The following is a 21,674-nucleotide window of genomic DNA, read 5'->3' as shown; positions in this document are numbered from 1 at the left end:
CTGCCGGACGCCTGCCGGATGCAGTTACAATTCAAGTCCTGTATATAACTGCACTGTATATTCAGCTAAATTAGGGCTGGCTGTGAACTCAGTCTGATGTCGAGTGGCTGGGCATGTTTGGAAGGCAGCCTCTTTTCTGCAAAGGCATCTTGAGCTCTTTGTTTTTGAGAGATAAGGGGGACCCAGATTTTTGTCTGATTAGTGAGTCAACGATTCTAATTAGGTCTCCCCCAGGTGTGGAGCCTGGAACTCTGGGATGGATAGAAGAAAGATGAAGGCATTGCTTCCACCCCGGAGGCATTCCTAATCTGCTGGAGAAGGGGTGGGATAGGGAGCATGACCCTCACTCCGGGGAAGCTCCCTGTCAAGGCAGGACGGCCTGGTCTGATGGGAGTGACAAGTTCTTGCGCCCTATCTGATGACGTATTCTGAACACCTCCTGGGTGGATGAAGATAGGATGGATTCACACCCCCCCAACACACACACACACATCTATAGAAAAGATAAGCCACAGGCAACAGAATAGGTTCAAGATCATAAAATGCCAGGTGTCAGAATTGATGCATTAATGAATTCCCTGAGTGGGCTGAAGCTGGCAATGTAAATTGGGTTGATTCCACTTTATCATAATACCATATGCCTAAAAGAATGCCAGAAGAATGCCAGTAGGTGCAGAAGAAGTATGGGGAGGGGGGGGAGGAAAAAGTATTAGGTTCTGTGCCTTTGTGTAAATAGATTTCCTCTGGGTCTTATTGGCCAAAGGCCTTGAGAAAAAGCCTGGGTCAAAGGGGATGTGGTCCCTGGAATCCTGCTGTGGACTAGGGTCCCCAGGGGAGAAGGCGTCTGTGCAGGGGTGGGCACAGGGGCCTCTGTGTGCAGGATAAAGCTCTGTTTATACCCCCTTGGGGTCTGGGGTTGGGTGAGGGGAACAGGAATGACCAGGACAGGGCTAGGTTCTCTCCACCAAAGTCAGTTAAATGGTAGCCTCCACCTACCAATCACATACTAACCCTAACCCTAACCAGCCTGTGAGGTAGGTACCATTGCCTGCCCTCTTCTGCCAGTGAAGAATCTATGGCTAAGTGATGGTGATAATCTGCCTGAGACCACACGACTAGGGTATACGTGACTTAATCTGAACCATGTATGGACTGTGGTAACACACAAGATGGAAAATGTTAGAGGGTATTCTAAGAGTAAGATAACGTATTCATCAAGAGCCAAGGGCAAAAGAATTCCGTTTAACCAGTGAAGCCTTTCTAGGGAAGGCTGCTTCCTGGGCTAGTGGGGTCCCATGAGAGAGTAAGAGGAGTGGGGCTGATGAGAGGAGGGTATCTGATGTGACCTTGGAGGAGCTCAGGAGCAAGGGTCCATCACCAAGGAGTATACCGTGGGCTGGATCCAACTCCTGCTCTTGGGGATCCAGAGTGAGGGAGGTGTGGGTCAGAGAGCTGAGAGCTAGGTCCAGTCTTGCCACAGATGGTTGCTTCTGTCTGCATAGCCACTGAACTCACCGACCCAGAAAGGCCCTCCTGCTCCATCACGTTTCCACCTCCAGCCACGTGATGGCTTCCTTGGCTGCCATGCTTCCCTATGATGGTGGTGGTTTAGTTGTTAAGTTGTGTCTGACTTCTTGCAACCCCATGGACTATAGCTCACCAGACTCCTCTGTCCATGAGATTTCCAGGCAAGAATCTGGAATGGGTTGCCATTTCCTTTACCATGCTTCCCTGGGCTCCCGTAGTAAGTCCTTCTAGAAGGGTAAGCCTTGGACTATAGTTACCTATAGCCTGATTTCATTCTATTTCATTTTGTTCAATTGATGGAGCTCACATCCCTCTCTTCCCTTTTCCCCCAGGCACCAAGATACTAGGGGAGTTCCTATCCATGGTCGTGGGGCTTCGCAAGAGAGACTTAATCCCTGTCTCCACAGAGCTCACAGACTCACTTAGGATGTGCTTGAAGAGTCAGCAGATGCCTGGAAACTACTCATAAAATAACCTCTGCACATAGCATCCTGTGAGGCAGTGTGTGTAATGGGCAGAGCAAGGAGTTTGGAGCAAGATAATACAGCGTTCACTCTTGCACTGTTGGTGGGAATGTAAATTGATACAGCCACTGTGGAGAGCAGTATGGAGATTCCTTTAAAAACGGGCTAAAACTACCATTAACCCAACAATCCCACTCTGGGCATATACCTTGAGAAAACCATAATTGAAAAAAACACATGTACTCGCAATGGTTCATTGCAGCACCATTTACAGTAGCTAGGGTGGGGAAGTAACCTAGATGGCCATTGACAGATGAATGGATAAAGAGGCTGTGGTACATATGTACAGTGGGATATTACTCAGCCATAAAAAGAAACACATTTAAGTCCATTTTAATGAGGTGGATGAACCTAGAGCCTATTATACAGAGTGAAATAAGTCAGAAAGAAAAATAAATATCGTGTACTAACACATATGTTTGGAATCTAGAAGATGGTGTTGATGAGCCTATTTGCAGAGCAGCAGTAGAGACACAGACATAGAGAAGAGACTTTTGGACACCATGGGGCAAGGAGACGGCGGGGTGAATTTAGAGAGTAGCGTGGAAACATTTACATTACCATAGTAAAATAGACAGCCAGCGGGAATTTGCTGTGTGAGGCAGGGAGCTCAAACCAGGGCTCTGTGTCAACCTAGAGGGCTGGGATGGAGTAGGAGGTGGGAGGGAGCTTCAAGAGGGAGGAGACTATGCACACCCTTGGCTGATTCTCGCTGGTGTATGGTAGAAGCCAACACAACATTGTAAAGCAATTATCCTCCAATTAAAAATACATTTTTTTAAAAAAAAAACAGTGCTGGGTTCAAATCCAATGTCCACAGCTTAACAGCTGTGTATCCTTGGAAGCATGATTTCACTTCTCTGAAGCTCAGCAGTCCCATCTATAATGCAAGGATAAAGGCTGCCCTGTAGGGTTATATGTAACTGAGCAAGGTGTTGGGTATCTGATTCCTTCTCTCTGAAATGAGGACAATATTTAATTGGTGTTGTATTATGTTGTGGGAATTAATGATGTTGTAATGAAACCCTCACAATAGGATTTCACAAGGGCAGCCTTATTGCTCCAGGTAGTAAGTACCAAGAGGGCAGCAGAGGGGAGGAGGGATCCACCTGTAAAAAGGAAACAGAGATTCTCTTCTCATCTGGAGCCCCATCCACTGGTTGCTGCTTGACACATGGCTGCTGAGGGATGGTCCCTCTTGCAGTTATATCCATCCTTCCCACACCATCCATAAGCATCCACCTCCCACGATGCTCCTTTGTTGACATGTTTCTCCTCTCTGTCCGCAGCACCCTCAACAACAACAACATCAGCCGCATCCTGGTCACCAGCTTCAACCACATGCCGAAGATTCGAACCTTGTGAGTAAAAGTCCCTGCTTCCTCCCCCATCTGCTCCTGCCCTTAGGAGGCCCATGGGGCAGCACTCTCGGCTGCTTGTAAAACTTCGCCCTCGGTTCCTGCATCCAAATGCCTCCTCCCTCTGCTATTGACTAAGTGGTGTGTTAGTGTTGGGGCAGGGTCACGGAGCATGCATGGTTCTCCACCATCTTGCTCTGGGCCGGCTTATTTCTCTTCACCCTGGGATCTTCCTCGACTGGGGAAATCTTTGTGTTTTCTCACTGGTTGGAAAAGTTTGTTAGTGTTACGTTGCCATTAGAATAGGGGTGTGATGGTTTGTCATTTGTTTAGCTCATGTCCTGTACTGTTGGCCGTTCTATTGTACTGTCAAGGGTTATAATGTTTTCCCCTCTGGGACTAGTGGGGGATTCCCAGGTGGCTCAGTGGCAAAGAACATGCCTGCCAATGCAGGGGACACAGGAGACATGGATTCCATTCCTGAGTCAGGAAGCTCCCCTGGAGGAGGAAATGGCAAGCCACTCCAGTATTCTTGCCTGGAGAACCCCATGGACAGAGAGCTACAGTTATGGGATCGCAGAGAGTCAGACATGACTTAGCAGTTTTGAGCACACACGCATGCACGCTGATCAATGGAGGAAAGGGAGTCTTACCTCCTCCTTCACCCCATCCTCCTAGTCCCCACCCACCGTGCTTTCCTGCTCCCTGGATGATATTCTGGTATCAGAATGCAGTTACTCAGTTCTTTATCTGTAATGAGTTGGGTGGGCTCAAGCCCTCCAAAGTATGTACTCAAGAAGCAAATCTCCGCTTAATAGCCCATACCAAGAACATGTCTAGTGCCTTTATTACCTGGGAAGGTCCCCTCACTGAGCCAGAAACTCTTTTGTAAGTTTCTCTGCAAATGGACTCTGCTGATCTGTCTAAGACATTGGTACTTGATGCTTTTCTTGTGTTGATGGAGCCTCAGCAGAATTTACATCACAGGAGTAGGGGAGAGTCAGCCCCGAGAGTCATGGTGTCCAGGTAAAAAATACTAGCTAGTATTCAGTTCAGTTACTTAGTCATGTCCGACTCTTTGTGACCCCATGAAATGCAGCACGCCAGGCCTCCCTGTCTATCACCAACTCCCAGAGTTTACCCAAACTCATGTCCATTGAGTTGGTGATGTCATCCAACCATCTCATCCTCTGTCTCCCCCTTCTCCTCCTACCCTCAATCTTTCCCAGCATCAGGGTCTTTTCAAATGAGCCAGCTCTTTGCATCAGGTGGCCAAAGTACTGGAGTTTCAGCTTCAACATAAGTCCTTCCAATGAACACCCAGGACTGATCTTCTTTAGGATGGACTGGTTGGATCTCCTTGCAGTCCAAGGGACTCTCAAGAGTCTTCTCCAACACCACAGTTGTTCAAAAGCATCAATTCTTTGGTGCTCAGCTTTCTTCACAGTCCAACTCTCACATCCATACATGACTACTGGAAAAACCATAGCCTTGACTAGACGGACCTTTGTTGGCAAAGTAACGTCTCTGCTTTTTAATATGCTGTCTAGGTTGGTCATGACTTTCCTTCCAAGGAGTAAGCGTCTTTTAATTTCATGGCTGCAGTCACCATCTGCAGTGATTTTGGAGCCCCCAAAAATAAAGTCAACCACTGTTTCCACTGTTTCCCCATCTATTTCCCATGAAGTGATGGGACCAGATGCCATGATCTTAGTTTTCTGAATGTTGAGCTCTAAGCCAACTTTTTCACTCTCCTCTTTCACTTTCATCAAGAGGCTCTTTAGTTCTTCTTCACTTTCTGCCATAAGGGTGGTGTCATCTGCATATCTGTGGTTATTGATATTTCTAATGGCAATCTTGATTCCAGCTTGTACTTCCTCCAGCCCAGTGTTTCTCATGATGTACTCTGCATATAAGTTAAATAAGCAGGGTAACAATATACAGCCTTGATGTACTCCTTTCCCTATTTGGAACCAGTCTATTGTTCCATGTCCAATTCTAACTGTTGCTTCCTGAAGCTGCATGCAGGTTTCTCAAGAGGCAGGTCAGGTGGTCTGGTATTCCCATGTCTTTCAGAATTTTCCAGTTTATTGTGATCCACACAGTCAAAGGCTTTGGCATAGTCAATAAAGCAGAAATAGATGTTTTTCTGGAACTCTCTTGCTTTTTTGATGATTCAGCAGATGTTGGCAATCTGATCTCTGGCTCCTCTGCCTTAGCTAAAACCAGCTTGAACATCTGGAAGTTCACGGTTCACGTATTGCTGAAGCCTGGCTTGAAGAATTTTGAGCATTACTTTACTAGCTTTTGAGATGAGTGCAATTGTGTGATAGTTTGAGCATTCTTTGGCATCTTTCTTTTGGATTGGAATGAACACTGACCTTTTAGTATTGTTTTAGCCAAAAAGTTCATTCAAGTTTTTCCATACCATCTTATGAAAATTCCACATGAACTTTTTGGCCACCCAATATGAAGGCGCTTCCGAGCTCAGGTTCCATCATGGTGCCCCACTTCTTCCTTTGATCCTTCCTGGGATGGCAGAATTCAGTCAAGAAAATCTGTCCTCTTCCTTCCCTTTTAAAAGGGAATGATGCCAGAGAAACCATGGGGCCTTCCAAGGCCTCTTCGGAGTCCACAGCAAACCACAAGTGAGCCACGGATGGAGCGTGGCCCAGGGCTTCCGGCCGGTAAGCAGAAGTGAGCCTTGGAGTGCATCTCCCCAGACAGTGGGTTGAGTAGAAGAAATAATGGCTTTCACCTGCAGAAACCAGCAGCCCAGCTCCTGTGGGCTGCTCCTCTGAGATGTCCGCTCCCTCTCCTGTTACTTTCGGTGGGAAAATCAGTCAGAGCTGGGAGGGGCCCTGGGAGGCAGGGAAGCTGGCCAGGTCTTGATCTTGGGCGCTCTGTGTGGGTGTTGTAGGCACTAGGGAGGAGGGCGGGAGAGTTTCTTCTGCTTGTTTCTGTGGTCATACTTTCCTGTGGTCCTGAACACTCATCTGATGAGCTCAGATCAATCAATCAATCTTGTCTGCTCTCTTTGCTCCCTGCCTGCTGCCATTTTCTCTTTAGTTTAATTTCAGAGATGGCTCTGCAAAGAACTCCCTGGAGACCTGAGCTGACTAATCCCCCTTCACTGTAATTAAAGCGTGGTGGGGATGGGGAGGAGGGGTGTGCTGGTGGTGAAGAAGGAGGGAAGAGGGGAGAGGAAGGAAGTCATAAATGGGATTTCTAAAGGAAAGCTTTTATATTGAATTCAGAAAGCCACATTTTATAGAAAATGAACACTGACCCTCTCTAAAAGGATTTGCTGGAAATTTAATTTAGCGTCTGTGGCTAAAAGGCACCTTCTACAAATTGGCATTTGTATTCATTCACCTTATCTCCTGTAAAGGTGGTTTTGCCAACATGCAATATGGTGTTTCCATCAGGAAGAGACCACAGAGCAAGTGGCAGGAACCATCTAGCTGCCTTGATGCTCTGGTGGATAAGAGGTGATAACCTTGTACAGGCAGGACCTTGGGTTGAGAAGAGCCTGAAGTCTGGAGCTAGTCTCCATACAGTAAGAATAATAATAGCAAATATGTCTTCATGAGTTTACGGTATCCCAAACTGAGCTCTAAGCACTTTTGTTTTTTAATCTTTTGGCCACACTGCATGGCATGCTGGATCTTAGTTGCCTGACCAGGGATCAAACCCACAATCCCTGCATTAGCAGCGTGGAGTCTTAGCCACTGGACCACCAGGGAAGTCCCTAAGCACTTTTCATGGATCATTTTGACCCTCACAACAGCTCTAGGAAGAAGGCACCATTAATATTCCCATTTTATAGATGATAACACTGAGCATGCATGCTTGCGTGCTCAGTCACTTTAGTCATATCTGACTCTTTGCGACCCTATGGACTGTAGCCCACCAGGCTCCTCTGTCCATGGGATTCTCCAGGCGGAAATACTGGAGTGGGTTGCCACACCCTCCTCCAGGGGATCTTCCCAACCAAGGAGTCAAACCTGTGTCTCTTACGTCTCTTGCATTGGCAGGCGGATTCTTTACCACTAGCATCATGTGGGAAGCCTGGTAACACTGAGAACCAGGGTTAAATCACTGCCCACGGTCAAAGTCAAAAAAGCACAGAGCCCATGTCAGATTCCGAAACTTTGACCTCAGAAGCTGAGCTCTTCTCAGAAGCTGACCTCCTAGAGCTAAGCTCTAGGAACAAAAGCAGAAGGGTATCAGGTGAGTTGAGAAAGGGGAGATCTGAGCTCTCACGTGGCTGAAGGGCCACAGGAGGCCACTCTCCCCTGTATTATCACCATAACAAAAGTTACTGAAAGTAATCAAAATCATTTCTTTTCTCACTCAAGAAAATTAAGAATACTCCTGGCTGTGTCTGGGCTCAAGTTTCAAGATCATCATGATTATTTTTTTCTTTTAATATTAGTGTTTGGGATGATATTGCTCAATTTGATCTCCCAAACATGACGTAAAAGGCATCTTGAAAGACTCAGCTCAGCTCAGCTCTCCAGGCAGGTATAATTCCAAGAAGGGAGGCCTGAGTCCGTCCATGCCCCTGGGCTTTTGACAAGGGCCTTCATATGGCTTCAAAGACAGTTTGGGTCTCCTCTTTTCCATGTTCCTACTTGGGAGAGGAGAAATTCCTACAGAAACAAACAAAAGGGTAAGGGCCATCTATAGCTGGCTTAAGAAGACGAGTGGCTTAGGACTGGCCAGTGGGGATTCAGGAAGAAACAGCCTAATATAATCTTCCAAAAGGAAAACCTCTGACATTTTGATTATCCCAGAAATTTATAAGCTCAATAAGGATCTGACTTACCTAAATCTCATTTGTGTTGTTTCATTGATCTCTTCCTTCTCATTGGAACTGATGGGAATTTGTTTGCATTGATCCACCTTGTTTCCTTACCTTCCATACCTCAGCGCCAAAGAGGGCAACCGCCTTTCCCAGTAAAAGCCAAATTCATTAAAAGGCACACACAAAAAAACCTCTGGTGCCTCAGCCTGTGTGTGCCACGGTAGCCCACCTCTGCTCCGCCTTGTCACCGAGAGCTGCTCCGCCATCGCCCTTTTCCTAGGCAGCCTTTAGAGCTGGTGGTGTATTCCTGGCCATTCCTCTCTCCCTCAACAGCTCACTGATGGGTCAGCAGACAGATCACTTTCCCTCATGCTGCAGTTTCCCCACAGGTCCCAGTGCAGAAAAGGGATTCCCTTCTCCCCTTCCTGCTCTTTAGGAGAGAATAAGCAACTCCAGGCCTTCCACCAAGCTCTGCTCTGTCCTTGCCACAAAGCGGAGTCATCTTTGTTGAACACACATGTGTCTTGCTTTCCTTAGCACTGAGGTCCTTCCCCCAAGCTTAGGGTTTTTCCTCCCCTCCCAATTCCCTCCTGTTGTCCCTCTCTCCTGGAGTGCCAGCCTAAGAGGAAGCCAGGCTCACTTCCACAGCATCAGGACCTGAACTTTGATGCTCAGAAGTGAGATTTGCTCTGGGCCCATTATAGGCACAGTGTCTGTCCTCGCAACTGACTGACCTTAAAGTATTGGCTCTGAAGTATGAAAAGAAAATTGTAACATCACAATTCATCACTTTTAAACAAAATCGTAAAAAAAAATTCAAATTTTTTCAGCAGAAAAAAAAATTATATTCTGGGTGGGATATGGGTTCATTTAGTCAGTCGGATACAGTGGGATCTGGGGGCCCCACCCTGAGGCTGCTGAGTTCCCCAGTGGCCCTGGCTTGCCCGAGGTTTGCACCCATGCAGTGGCAGGGAGTCTCTGCCTGCAGGCAGCACAGACGAGCTGCACTCGGCCGATGTTTAGCAGTGTTGACCTTGTCCTAAGTGGAGTGTGGTCAAGAGCCCTTCAGCTCTCTCCACATCAGGCACGGATGTAGCCCGAGCCAACTGCTTTGGGCTGCCATGCAGTATTAACTGGCATAACACAGAGTACTCAAAAGCCCCAAGATATGGCTGGCTGATTAGCATGTGCAGGATGGGGCATTGAAATTGACATCATAAAGTCAAGTGTATGATGAACTGTCGTGACTAGAACTCACCCGCGGGCTACTTGTAATGACCGAGGTTGGTAGGGAGTGTGGACACTGGAAACCCCTGATGCAGAACCTTGGAAAGAACCTTTAGAAGCCCTGGCTATCCTTAGGTTGCCCTCCAGTCAGTGGAAATGAAATTTCACTTAACCAATTGGGGTTCCCCTCAGATGTGGAATCTGCAGATCTCTCTCAGGAATCTTAGTCCAGAATGAGAAATTGACCTGGAATTATAGCTACTAGAGGGAGAAAGCCCAAGAGTCCTGAAAACAAATGGAAAGCCTTTTCAGAAGCCCTGAAGCAGTTAGAAGAGCAAATATACCGGATGGAATTGAGCTTGGGAAGGCAATAAAAGGCACTCTGGAGAGATGGCTCTGGTTTGCAGGAGTCTGTATGGATAATACCTTATTTAAATAGGAGGATGGAGAGAAGATGCTTTCTTCAGAAAGCCCCCTTCTCTTTGTGACCTGCTTACCCTGGCTAGTGCACACAGCGGTGTTTTAGGCTCACCAGTGTGACAGGAAAAGTGGAAGTCACTCAGGCGTGTCCGACTCTTTGCAACCCCATGGACTATACAGTCCTTGGAATTCTCCAGGCCAGAATACTGAAGTGGGTAGCCTTGCCCTTCTCCAGCGGATCTTCCCAACCCAGGAATCAAACTAGGGTCTCCTGTGTTGCAGGTGGATTCTTTACCAGCTGAGCCACCAGGGAAGCCCAGTGTGACATCCTGAAGGGGGTCCATTAAAGAGATTTAGAGTGGAAATGAAGGAGGGAGAGAAAAGATTGTGGCAAATCTTGGCCACAATTCACTATAGACTAGGGCATGGCCATGAGGAAGCTGTTGCGAGCCATCTGTAACTCAAGTTAGCTAAAGTACTGACATTTGCACCCGAGCCACCCTTTTGGAATTTGGACCTGAATCAGGATTGTCAGTGTGGTCATGCCACCCTCCCTCTCCTATATGCTGAGGCTTTCCCTGGTGGAAATGAAAGGGTGGAATTACTATTAAGAAATGGGAATTGCTCAGAACCCTGAAGGCCACCATTGGATGTGGCTGGCACAAGAAGATGACTGTCATTTGTGGCTTAGCAATAGGAGGGTTGAGGCCGCTGGGGCAGTTCGCAGTGCAGAGGGCAGCTCTCCCCGGGACCCCAAGGATGGTCACACTGGGCAAAGGAGCATTGAGGCTCGGCACTCCATTCTGCCAGAGGCAGCCTCCCCACTTCCTGCGGTGACAGCCTCTCCCCGCTCTCCCCCGCTCCCAGGCGCCTCCACTCCAACCACCTGTACTGTGACTGCCACCTGGCCTGGCTCTCGGACTGGCTGCGACAGCGGCGGACCATCGGCCAGTTCACTCTCTGCATGGCTCCTGTGCACCTGAGGGGCTTCAACGTGGCAGACGTGCAGAAGAAGGAGTACGTGTGCCCAGGTGAGATGGCATGGCTCCCCTCCCCTCCTGTCCTGCCGCTCGCCCACCTGTGAGCTCGTCTCAGCCATGAACACATGCCCAGCCCAGAACTTGGTGTGGAGCACTCTAGTGTGCCTCCAGGCGTGCCAGGAAAAGAAGCTCTTACTGAAGGAACTCATGGATCCCTTTCTGTTAAGCCTCAGAGTCCATCAATCCTGAGAAGCTAACATTCGTTAGGTCCTTTAACATTGGCCAAACGCATTCCTAAGCCCAGGCTAATGGAGGCTATTTCCAAATCTGCTTGCTTGGAAATCTTAGCTCTGTCCCTTAGTGGTGTGTGACTTTGGTAAGTTGCTGCATGTCTGCCAAATGGAAATAATCGTCGTCTATAACTCAAGGGACGGGTGGGAGGATCCAATGAAATAATGCATATGAAGCAGTTAGCATGATACACAGCACTTGGTGAGAGCTAATGAGTGGAGCTTAATTATTAGAGTTTAGTGGGCTCACAGAATGTGCCAAGCAAACACGAGAGTTTGATCTGTGGGTAATTGAAGTGTAATAGGACAGAAAACAGAGCGTAACTGAAGGCAGCCTAGGTCCCCAGGATGCGAGGTGACTGAGTGACCTGAGAAACGCTTCTCAGAGGAGGTTACCTTTGCCTTGGGTCCTAAACGTTATGTGCTCATTTGTTTTTACTTTCATTGACATTCTCAATCCCATCAAGTCTTCCCTTTTCTGGTGGCAAGGATGTAGAGCTAATCTCTTGATTGCCTCAAAAACAGAGAGTATTCAGTTGGAGAGATCCCCAAAGAGGCATTCCTGAAATTCAGGAGCTCAGTCCTGCAATTGGGTCCAGTGGCTTCTAAAGGCTGATCTTGGAGTGCTGATGTGTAGAAAAAGGAACTTTTTTTAAATTTTAATTTTTTTTAACACCAAAAACTTTTCGTATTGGGATCTAGCCAATTAGCAATGTTGTGATAGTTTCGGGTGAACAGTGAAGGGACTCAGCCATACATGTACATGTTTCCATTCTCCCCTAGTCCCCTGCTTCCATCCAGGCTGCCGCGTAACATTGAGCAGAAATAAGGAAAAAGGAGCGTTCTCAGTACAGAAGCCGACTACATGTTAGGGACCGCAAGTGGCCAGGAGTACAGGCTGGTCCTCTCCAGCTCTTAGGCTGCATTTGCCGTATGTAGGAATTTTCCTTGAATTTAACTTCACACTCTACTGCTTTCCCCTGTCATGTTACAGCTTCATCAAATTCCTTATTATCCAAAAACATTTTAACATGTCTCTGAGCAGTACCTCAACAATTTCCTATAGACACCCACTTAGAAATCACTTTCCATCAAACACATAATAAAACCGTTTATCACACAGGCACCAAACTCAAATATAGTGCCTGTAATTACAGTAATTATTAGGCAAAGGGTATAATATCGGCATAAGTGCCAGTGAAAGAAATAATTATAGAGTGCAGGAGTCATCTAAGAGCTAGTGAGAAAACCTAATTAGGGAAAATGGTAAAACACATCATTATAGGTGGGTGCCAAGTTTAAAGCTATGCACCAACACGAATACACTTCGTCACAAAAGCACCTTCCCATCAGAGAAGTGCCGAGACATTGCTTACCCAGCAGCAGTCAGGACCCAAAACCCAGGGCAGGAAGGCTGATCCTCCTGGATCCTGAGGGTGCTGCTGCCCCAAGTCTCCCTCCTCTGAAAAGGCTGGATCTCAGTTCAGTCCAGTTGCTCATTCGTGTCCAACTCTTTGTGACCCATGAACACTAAGCTTCCCTGTCCACCAACTCCTGGAGTTTGCTCGAACTCATGTCTATCGAGTCGGTGATGCTATCCAACCCTCTCATCCTCTGTCATCCCCTTCTCCTCCTGCCTTAAATCTTTCCCAGCATCAGGATTTTTTCCAGGCAGTCAGTTCTTCGCGTCAGGTGGCTAAAGTATTGGAGCTTCAGCTTCAGCATCAGTCCTTCCAATGAATATTCAGGACTGATTTCCTTTAGGATGGACTCACAGGTGGGTTAATAGTTACATAGGTGACTGTTACCTTTATCACATCCCCTGTTTATAGCAATCTTGTTATTGCTGTGATGGTCCTTATAGCTTCTTAATACAAAGCCAAGTGTCTTTTAAGGACATGAGAATTTAATCCACAGACTCCAGACATGAATATGCTATTGTACTCTACCCTCTTGCTCATAGTGTAAATTTAGGGGAGTGGCACATTGGAGCCCCTATGCATGGGGGATTTTTTAGATGTTTTTCCCAGGTTATGAAGAATTAAAAACAGGATGCTGTGCTGGGTTACTTTCTGAAAAGTCAATCAGATACAATGGCCAGGGGAACTGGTTAGTTGAACATCATGATGAATGAAGCATTTCATTAGTGGGGCTCAGGAGGAGCAGCCCTTCCGAAAAGTATTATATCTTTAATAATGATTCAAGGTAGTTGGTGAGACTGTTAAAAAAAAAAGGGGGGGGTGCTGGGGGAAGCAGTGTGGAGCAAGGCTCAGCCTGTGTACATGCAGGAGGTCAAAGAGATGGGCTGTTCTCATGTACCTGCCACCATAACTCGAGCCCTGTGAAGTGAAGCCCACCTCTGAGGGGGCAGGCCCGCCCCACGGCAGAGCCCAGAACGGCATCTGAAGGAGGCGGTCTGGGACAGACCTGATGGCGGTTGTTTAAAGCTGCAAAACCATCAGGGTTTCTGCCTCATCCAAGCTGTTCCTCCCATAACCTGCAAGAGACGGACTTCAGTCAAGAAAGAAGGGGCGTGAACATTTCTTTAAAAAAATGAAGCCGTCTGCTGAGGAGAGAAGGCTTAGGGCAGCAATTAGGCCGTCCCTCTGAGTATTCATCACCAGTGGTCCCTCCCCAGGCAGCCTAAGAGAAACCTCCCTGAGCCCCTATGCGGTGTCAAAAAAGTCACCTGACACAGGACCCCAGAGACAGAAATAAGCTTTATCTCTCTCAGCCTGTGAGGGCCCTGCCTGCCCGAGTCCCTGATAGCTCCCTCTGAATTATATCTGGCTGTCTTGAGCCCAGCCTCTTCTCCCCAGAAGCCCTGGCTACAGGCTTCTTATGATGCCAGGTTAACCCAGAAATTCGCTAGCAGCATACTTGGGTAAAATTCATCTCCTCTGTCAATGGTCCCCTTCAATCAAAGATGTTTAGTTTCCTCCCCTGGGGAGACAACTGGGACTTTTTCACAAGGGTGGGAGACTATTTTATTTATTATTAATGATTTTCTATGATATACAGTGGGACTGCTTGGTCTCCTTTCGCTCTTGCTGAAAGGATTTGTCTGTTAATTTCCCTTGTTTTAAGAGAAAGCTTAGGGCCATAGGACTAGAAGAGTTCCTGAATGGACTTTATGAGTTCATACGATAGATCGGAGAAAAGGTTCTGCTTTGGCCATGTTTAGGCTCATGTGAGTTGCAAGTTGCTGAATTTTGTTTCCTATCCTTACGTAAAGGGCTTGTTTTGGAGTTTAAACTCTAGGTTTTCTCTTCCTTGTGTCAGTTTCCTGGTCCCTTAATATGATCAAGGGTATTAGCTAAATATTTGACCTCTTGAGTTAATTATCTCTCTCCTCTGAACATCTTTTTTAAACTTTGTATTTTATACTGGAGTATGACCAGTTAACAATGTGACAGCTTCAGTGCACAGCCGAGCAGGTCAGCCGTACATACACGTGCGTCCATTCTCCCCCAAAGTCCCCTCCCATCCAGGCTTCGCTTAACGCTGGGCAGAGTTCCCTGTGCTGTGCAGTAGCTCCTTGTTGGTTACCCCTTTTAAATATAGTAGTGTGTGTGTGTGTATCCAAAACTCCCTAGTTAACCCTTCCCACCATCCTCTGAGCATCTTTGAACCTGTTAATGTGTCTCTGAATGTGAGATATCTCTTCATGAAGATCGATCCTGTCTCTAGTAATAAGGGGCCATGTCTTACTTTTTCCAGGTGCCCCATCACCTAGAGCTCTGCTGGTTCCTAACAGCCTCTCAACAAACTCTTTCTCAGTTATTATTAAAATGAAATAGGTATGTCTCCTTGGAAACAAGAAACTTTCTCCTTCTACTTCCTTTTTTTTAAAATTTGAGACTAGTTACTAAGTATAAAGATAATTAAGGTAAGCCATGACTAGCCGCCCATCTCCTTAGGAGGTTTTAATTAAAACACCATAATTGGACATTGCAGGAATGAGATTATTAGGTTTATTTAGTCATTCCCCAAATGATCATGCCTCTGGTATTTAAATCACGTTCATTTATATTCTCATCATAATTGCTTGAGTCCCATTGTCATTCAGTCTGTTGTTGGCTTTTGAAAGGCCAGAGGGCAACAGGGATGCTTAATTTGAATACTGGAATTAATTTATTTCTACATGCTCACCAGGCCATTGGATTTTCCAACTATATTCATTCTACTGGGTGAAGTTCTTTTTAAAGACAGACAGAAAGAAACCCGGCTCTAACACAAGCATGTCAAGCAGTCCCCAGTGTGGCTGACTCAGTTGAGTCTTGCCCCTGAGCCTTCTCTTCCTGCCGCCCAAGATTTCAAGACTTCGACGTTTTCTGTTTCAGGGCAATAGAAAAGCATGGTGGGTGTCTTCTTGGCAGAGGAGATGGTAGAAGAGCCCTTCTATTATGGGAATAAACATAATGGATCTATGTCAGGGTGTTTTTTTGTTTTTAGTTTAATTTTTTTTAATCTTCTGGCCATACTGTGCAGCATGTGGGATCTCAGTTCCCTGACCAGAGATAAAACCCAAGTCCCCTGCATTGGCAGCATGGAGTCTTAACCGCTGGACCACCACTAAAGTCCCTACATCAGGGGTTTTATGAGGGTCAAGTGAGATGACACATCCGAAGCACTTAATGCAGCGCATAGGTAGTACCCCGCCAATGTTAGCTACTCTTGTGAGAATGACACAACTGTGTCCATGGGCACGCACGCTCCTCTCTCAAGACTTCTGTTTTTACCCCATCTCCATGGCCCTCTCTGGATCTGAAGTTCAGTGACTTCAGCCCCACTCATCTGGACTTTTAGGATGATGATCACCTTCATTTGCCAACAAGGAGAAGAACGAAAATGAGGTGAGCGCTGAGCAGGAGTCAACGCTGATCACTGCCCTGGTCACGTCTCCATTTTTCCTCTCCTGTAGAACTGGAGGGCAGCTTATAGTCAGTAGAGGGAGGAGAATTTGTGCAGTGTCCATGCAGGCACCCTCAGGCTCTCACCCTGTGAGAGTTCTAGCTGGGAACGCATTCTTGCCCTTTCCCTCGCTGAGGGCTCCCAGGGCTGGGAAGCAGCTCCCTTGATGACCAGTAAGATCAGGAAGGGCCAACGTGTCTGTTCCCCCCGAGCTCTGCCCTGCCTTCCCTCCAGACAGTGGACCACAGGCCGGGAGTCTTAGGAGATCTCTGAAGGCTGGACATCGCAACTCCCTTCTTGAAGTACCTCTGAGGTAGCTTTGACTCCTTATTGAAATTCTCGAGCTTTGGTAGTGATTGAGGAAAGGTGAGATGGTACCCCAGAGCAGAGGCAGGCACCTGGGCCGCATGCCCGTCTCCCTGCTCTGATGAGCACATCCTTCCACCCCAGGGCAGTAGCGTGTTCACACTGGGCCTGAAAGAGGTCCAAGAGCAGAGGAGCCTGGGCACACACTTTCAAACGAAGAAAGGAAGAGCAAGTCCATGTGCACTGCTAAGTTTATGAGAGGATGTCTTAGAGAGTAGGTGACAGAAGGTCTACCCACTAGTCCATCGCTATGCTCTGATTTAAGGCCTTTGCTGTGCCAGGGAGGGAAGGGGGTGGTACCCATCAGCAGGCTCGCTCGAGGACCGTGAGGACTCATGTGTCCCCAGAGAACACATCATGCAATGGGAACACATGTGCATGGAGCAGGCACATACCTAGAGAGACCCTCCCATTGAAGATCTGTACACACTCCTATCCCAATGTTAAAACTCTGTTCCCATTCCTCTCTGCTTCCTAGCCTGTAGTCATAGATTTTGCTGGGTAGAAAGGTAGGTGCTTCCACGCTTAGTCCCCCTTGGAAATCGACTGTCCCCTGCACCACTCTCTTAGGCCTCCATGTGTGTGGACAGGAAAGGCTGGGAGGGGTGGCTTTGCAGACAGAGCTTGGCGCGGGGCCTGGACGTCCCTGCTGATCCGCGCGGGGGTCTCAGCTCAGATGGGGCTGCAGGAGACCGGACCAGTGGCCTTCACTGTGGTTAAAACGACCTGCGCGTCAGCGCGAGAGTCCTGTTTCTCCAGAGCCGCTCGTCTCCCCACTCTGGGACTGATCCTATGGACAAGAGCCCAGGGCACTCGGAACTCAGGGAGCCTACCCCTAGGGTCCTTCCAGAGCTTGGTGACATTCAGGCCCCACCTCTCTAAGGCTTCTGGGCCAATTTCATTCATGGATTCATCCTCTCCCTCACCTAAGTTGTGTTTATTGACTTGTATTGGGCCCTATTCTAGGCACTGAAGATGTAATCGTGAAGAAGGTGGAAAAGGTTGCTGCCCTTGTAGAATTTAACATCCATCTGTCCAGAGACACAAGGCCTAAGGGAGAGACTCCTGCCAGCACAGGATTCAGAGACCCAAAGGGAAATGGGCTTGGTCCCCTCCAGCGCTGACTCAGGGGAAGTGTTTGCAGGGAAAGTGAACTCATCTTTCAAGCCTGGCGTAGACCGTGTTTTGTTACAACAAGAGGGGAGCACCCTCACCACGTGTGAATACCTGGCTGGGGAGCTGCCAGCCCAGGATGCTGACAGAGGCTATAATTACCAGTGTTTCCCTCTGTGTAATTAAAGGTGTTGTTACTGACCTGGTTAAGGAATCTTTTCAAAGGCTTTTTTGCCTTGACAACATCCCTTACAATGCAGCACACCCTTTCTTCCGAATCAGAGCCACCCCATGAAACACCCAGCTTGTTTACAGAGGGACTCAAGGCTGCAGTCTGGATCTGCTTTAAACAGAATTCATTTCAGCCTAAAAGTCAGAAGGGGTCCCTTTGAAGAAACTCCATTTCAGAACCTCCTTTTGCCCATAGGAGTACCAGAACATGATGTCTTTCTTCCATTCTTTTCTGACACACCCCGTCTACATCACAGTTGACAGATCAAAAGAGGCACAGCCGCCAGAGACCCTGTGCCTCAGTGGATGGAAAGGCAAGTGCTCAGGCTCAGGGCGCTCCATGCAGCCCCTGACACTTGCCCTCCAGGAAGGGGCAGGGTGTGGCCTGTCTTCCTGGCTGGCCAGGCGCCCGAGCCCCTTGATGTGGAGGGCCAGGCATGGCGGTTTTCTCTGCTGGGCACCACTGCACTTCAGAAGCCCTGACATCTGAAGCCTTCCTGCTCTGTGCCTCCCTGGGAGGATGTGGGTGAGGGGACGAGAGCCCTGCCCACAATAGATCTTCTTTGCCAGCTGCGAAGAGAGGGAGCAGAGGAGGGGAGGCGGTCAGGTGCCTTAGTCCTCCTGCTTCCATTTGTCTGAAGAGCAGTGGTTGACCTTTAGGCTCAGAAGGGTGTCAGTGGTGCGGTCGAAGCTTCTTGTTCACTGAGATGGCAGCAGAAAAGTTCAGGGTGGGTACTATGACTTGCCCAACATCCTGCAGACAACTTGTGGCCGAGCCAGAACCATTGTTAATAACAATAACAAATAACACGACTGAGCTCTGTGTTCCACAAACTCTTCTAAATACCTCACATGCATTAATTTCACCTTCACAATAAAGCCATGCTATGAAGTAAGGTTTCTTGTTTTCCCCCATTTTAAAGATGGGGAAAACTGAGACAGGAGGACTTAAGGATAATAGTATAGAATCAGGGTTCAAATTGAGCCCGTACGACTCCAGAGCCCACACTTTTGGCCACGATAATCTCATTCCTGACCTGAGTTTCTTACAGGCCAGCCCTCTGGGTTTTTCATTTTCTCAGAAGTGTAAAGACTTTACCAGTTTGGAACAAAGCCAGCATCACCTCGCTCTCTAAGGGAATGCTTCACTTGGGGATTTTAATGTACATTGTCATCTCACTGGCATTTTCCATGGTCTCTGTTAGATCCACTAGTGTGATACTGGAGAGTTTGAAGTGCTTGTACCCTACACAAGAATATTTTCTTGAATGTTCCATCTAAGAGGATGTTTTGAAATTGCATGTGTGTGTGTGAAAGTGAAGCCAAGGGAAGTAAGAAGCTTTGATCACTGAGTTAGCACTTTCTAGCAAAGCAAATGTTCCTAAGTGAGCCACAGGCATCGATTTGAGTCTTGAAGAAGGACCGCCCCAGGTACAGGGACTGTTGAATGCAGCAGGGGACCTTCCACTGGAAGCCTCGCTCAGTGTCTGAACAAGGACTGGCCCCGGGCCCGGTCAGTCCTCCGATTCAACCTCTGTGGCTGGACTTGCTCTGGCTTCCCAGCCTCAGCTTCTGCAGTGAACAGGGGCCAAACCAAAATCATCTTTCTCTACAGACATTTTCCATGTTTCACCTTTTATCTTTGGCCAAGAGCCCCCGGCCAGATGGTCCGTGTCTGAACAGTGAGCGTATTTGCAGAGCTGGTCTGCATCTGCTCTCAGCCAATGGCCCTTTGCTCTGAGAGGGGGACCTGGAAAGACATTGAAATTGTCCCTGTTGGCTGGATCCCCGGGTGTGGGGTAAGGGCCTGAGGAGGCCATTGGGTTGAGTTTACCTTTTGGACCATCCTGTCCACATTTGAAAAACTAACCACAGGTTTGAGAGTCTTCACTTTGAAGAAATAGTCATAATATGAAAACTTATACACTGTCTTTTAAATTGGAATTTACTTCTGTTAGTGATTTGATGTGACCACCAGAGAAACTGACTAAGATTCTTATGACTCTCTGAATCTTGAGTTAGTTTGCCAGTGTGTATGTTTATTTTCACTTGGCTTTCTTTCTTTCTTTCTTTTTAAAAATTTTTTGGCCACACCTCACCACACGTGGGATCTTAGTTCCCCGGTCTTGCGTTGGAAGCACCGAGTCTTAACCACTGGACCACCAGGGAACTCCCCATCGGCTTTCTATTAATAAACAAACACCTTCCATACCATTTTCTTTTTTTTGTTTTGTTTTGTTTTACCACTTTGCATTACATTCACATGGGTTCTCACCTCAAGCAAAATTAAGGCCCCAAAATGTGTAGTAACTTGTTCACCTTTTTCTCTCATGAGATAAGTTTTATTTGCATAATCTCTGGACAGAAAAGCTATTTGAACAGGCCTTGAATGTTGCTGTTGATGACATTCGGTCATTAGTGCCCCCAAATGGGGAAATTCTGTCATCTTTTCTCCTCCCACTTGGGTTTGAGAAAGGAATGAAAATGTATCTAAACTCAGTAGCCAAGCCCCAGATAAAAGATCAAAACCTCGGGGTGCCATTCAGACTTTGGGCCCCTGAAAAAGCAGTCCCAGGGTATGTTATTTGCATTCCAGTGGTGTATTTCCATGTGCAGTTGACTCTGAGAGCAACTCTGTGACTGAAGAGCTGGCACGATCAGATGACAGAGCAGGTGGAAGAATCCAGAAATAGGTCAAGGTCAGGCTCTCTCCTCCTGGCTGAATATTTAGCCAGTAGCACCTGTGACTCCCAGATGAGGGGTGATGTCAGCTGGCGATCATTTTTCAGGTAGGTGATGAGGTAGCACTGCCTTCTTGGGAAGCTGGTTAAGGATCACAGAAGCCCAGGGAGCTCCTCACACTGACATGAGTTGACCACTGTGTTCTGACCCCACAGGCCCCCACTCAGAGCCTCCAGCCTGCAATGCCAACTCCATCTCCTGCCCTTCAGCCTGCACTTGCAGTAATAACATCGTGGACTGTCGAGGGAAGGGCCTGACAGAGATTCCCACCAACTTGCCAGAGGGCATCGTTGAAATGTAAGTGCCTGCCTGCCATCATCTGTCCCTGGTGAGTTCACCTCGTGGTCTCGGCCAATCCCTGCAGACTGGCAGCATGTTGGGCTGTTAGAGCTGACTGTTGAAAACGCTCAGCCATCTCTTTGCCCTCCTCCCACGCTTTCCCAGGTATTACAGCTCAGGGGTCAAAAGCATAGACTCTCAAGCACAGTCAGCACGTGACAACCCGTAGACAAAATATGTCCACCACCTATTTTTGTAAATAAAGTTTTATTGGAACACAGCCACACCCATTCATTTACATATTACGTATGGCTGTTCTTGTTGGGCATTATTGAGTAGCAATGACATAGGAACTTATGCCCCACGAAGCCTAATGTATCTTCCATCTGGTCCTTTACAGTAAAGATTCACCATTCCCTACCCTAGAGTCACTCTGTGATTATATCCTTATTCTACCATGCACTGGCTGTATAATTGTGGGCAAAATAATTGCTCTTTTTCATCTCCAGTTTTCTTATAGTAATGTGATAATTATAGTATTACTCAACAGGTCATGAAAAGTGAATGAAATACCACATGGAAAGCACTTAATAGAGCCCTTGACACAAGGGCAAGTCTTCCATAAAATGGTGGTGGTACAAAGCATATGAATAATGCACTAATTTTATAGTTACTGTTATAGAGCAAGAGACTGAGCTTTTCATCATTCTGAATCAGATTATCGTCATCCAGATTAGGCCTTTAGGTAACAAGACAAGTTTGTGTGTGTCTGTGTGTGCACTGATCTCCAAAATTCCAAGAAAATTCATTTGTCCATGTAGCTCAATCTTGTCGACTCTTCTCTCATATGTTAAACAATGGCCAGTGTCTCATTCTGGATTAGAAGGTCAATG

General features: G+C 47.3%; 1 protein-coding gene across 2 annotated transcripts in view; it reads left to right on the top strand.

The window, feature by feature from the left end:
- The window catches only part of SLIT3 (slit guidance ligand 3), a 729,759-nt gene that overhangs the window by 554,723 nt on the left and 153,362 nt on the right, over window positions 1–21,674 (top strand). For both annotated transcript variants that reach the window (XM_044932473.2, XM_044932474.2), the window contains exons 7-9: window positions 3,341–3,412; window positions 10,734–10,897; window positions 20,658–20,799. In XM_044932473.2, coding sequence (XP_044788408.2) covers window positions 3,341–3,412; window positions 10,734–10,897; window positions 20,658–20,799 — 378 coding nt within the window. The remainder of the gene's footprint in view (window positions 1–3,340; window positions 3,413–10,733; window positions 10,898–20,657; window positions 20,800–21,674) is intronic.

The sequence above is a fragment of the Bubalus bubalis genome, chromosome 19 (genome assembly GCF_019923935.1).
Source record: "Bubalus bubalis isolate 160015118507 breed Murrah chromosome 19, NDDB_SH_1, whole genome shotgun sequence".
Taxonomy (NCBI): domain Eukaryota; kingdom Metazoa; phylum Chordata; class Mammalia; order Artiodactyla; family Bovidae; genus Bubalus; species Bubalus bubalis.
The sequence above is the reverse complement of the archived record's forward strand: the minus strand, read 5'-3'. Positions and strand labels throughout refer to the sequence as shown.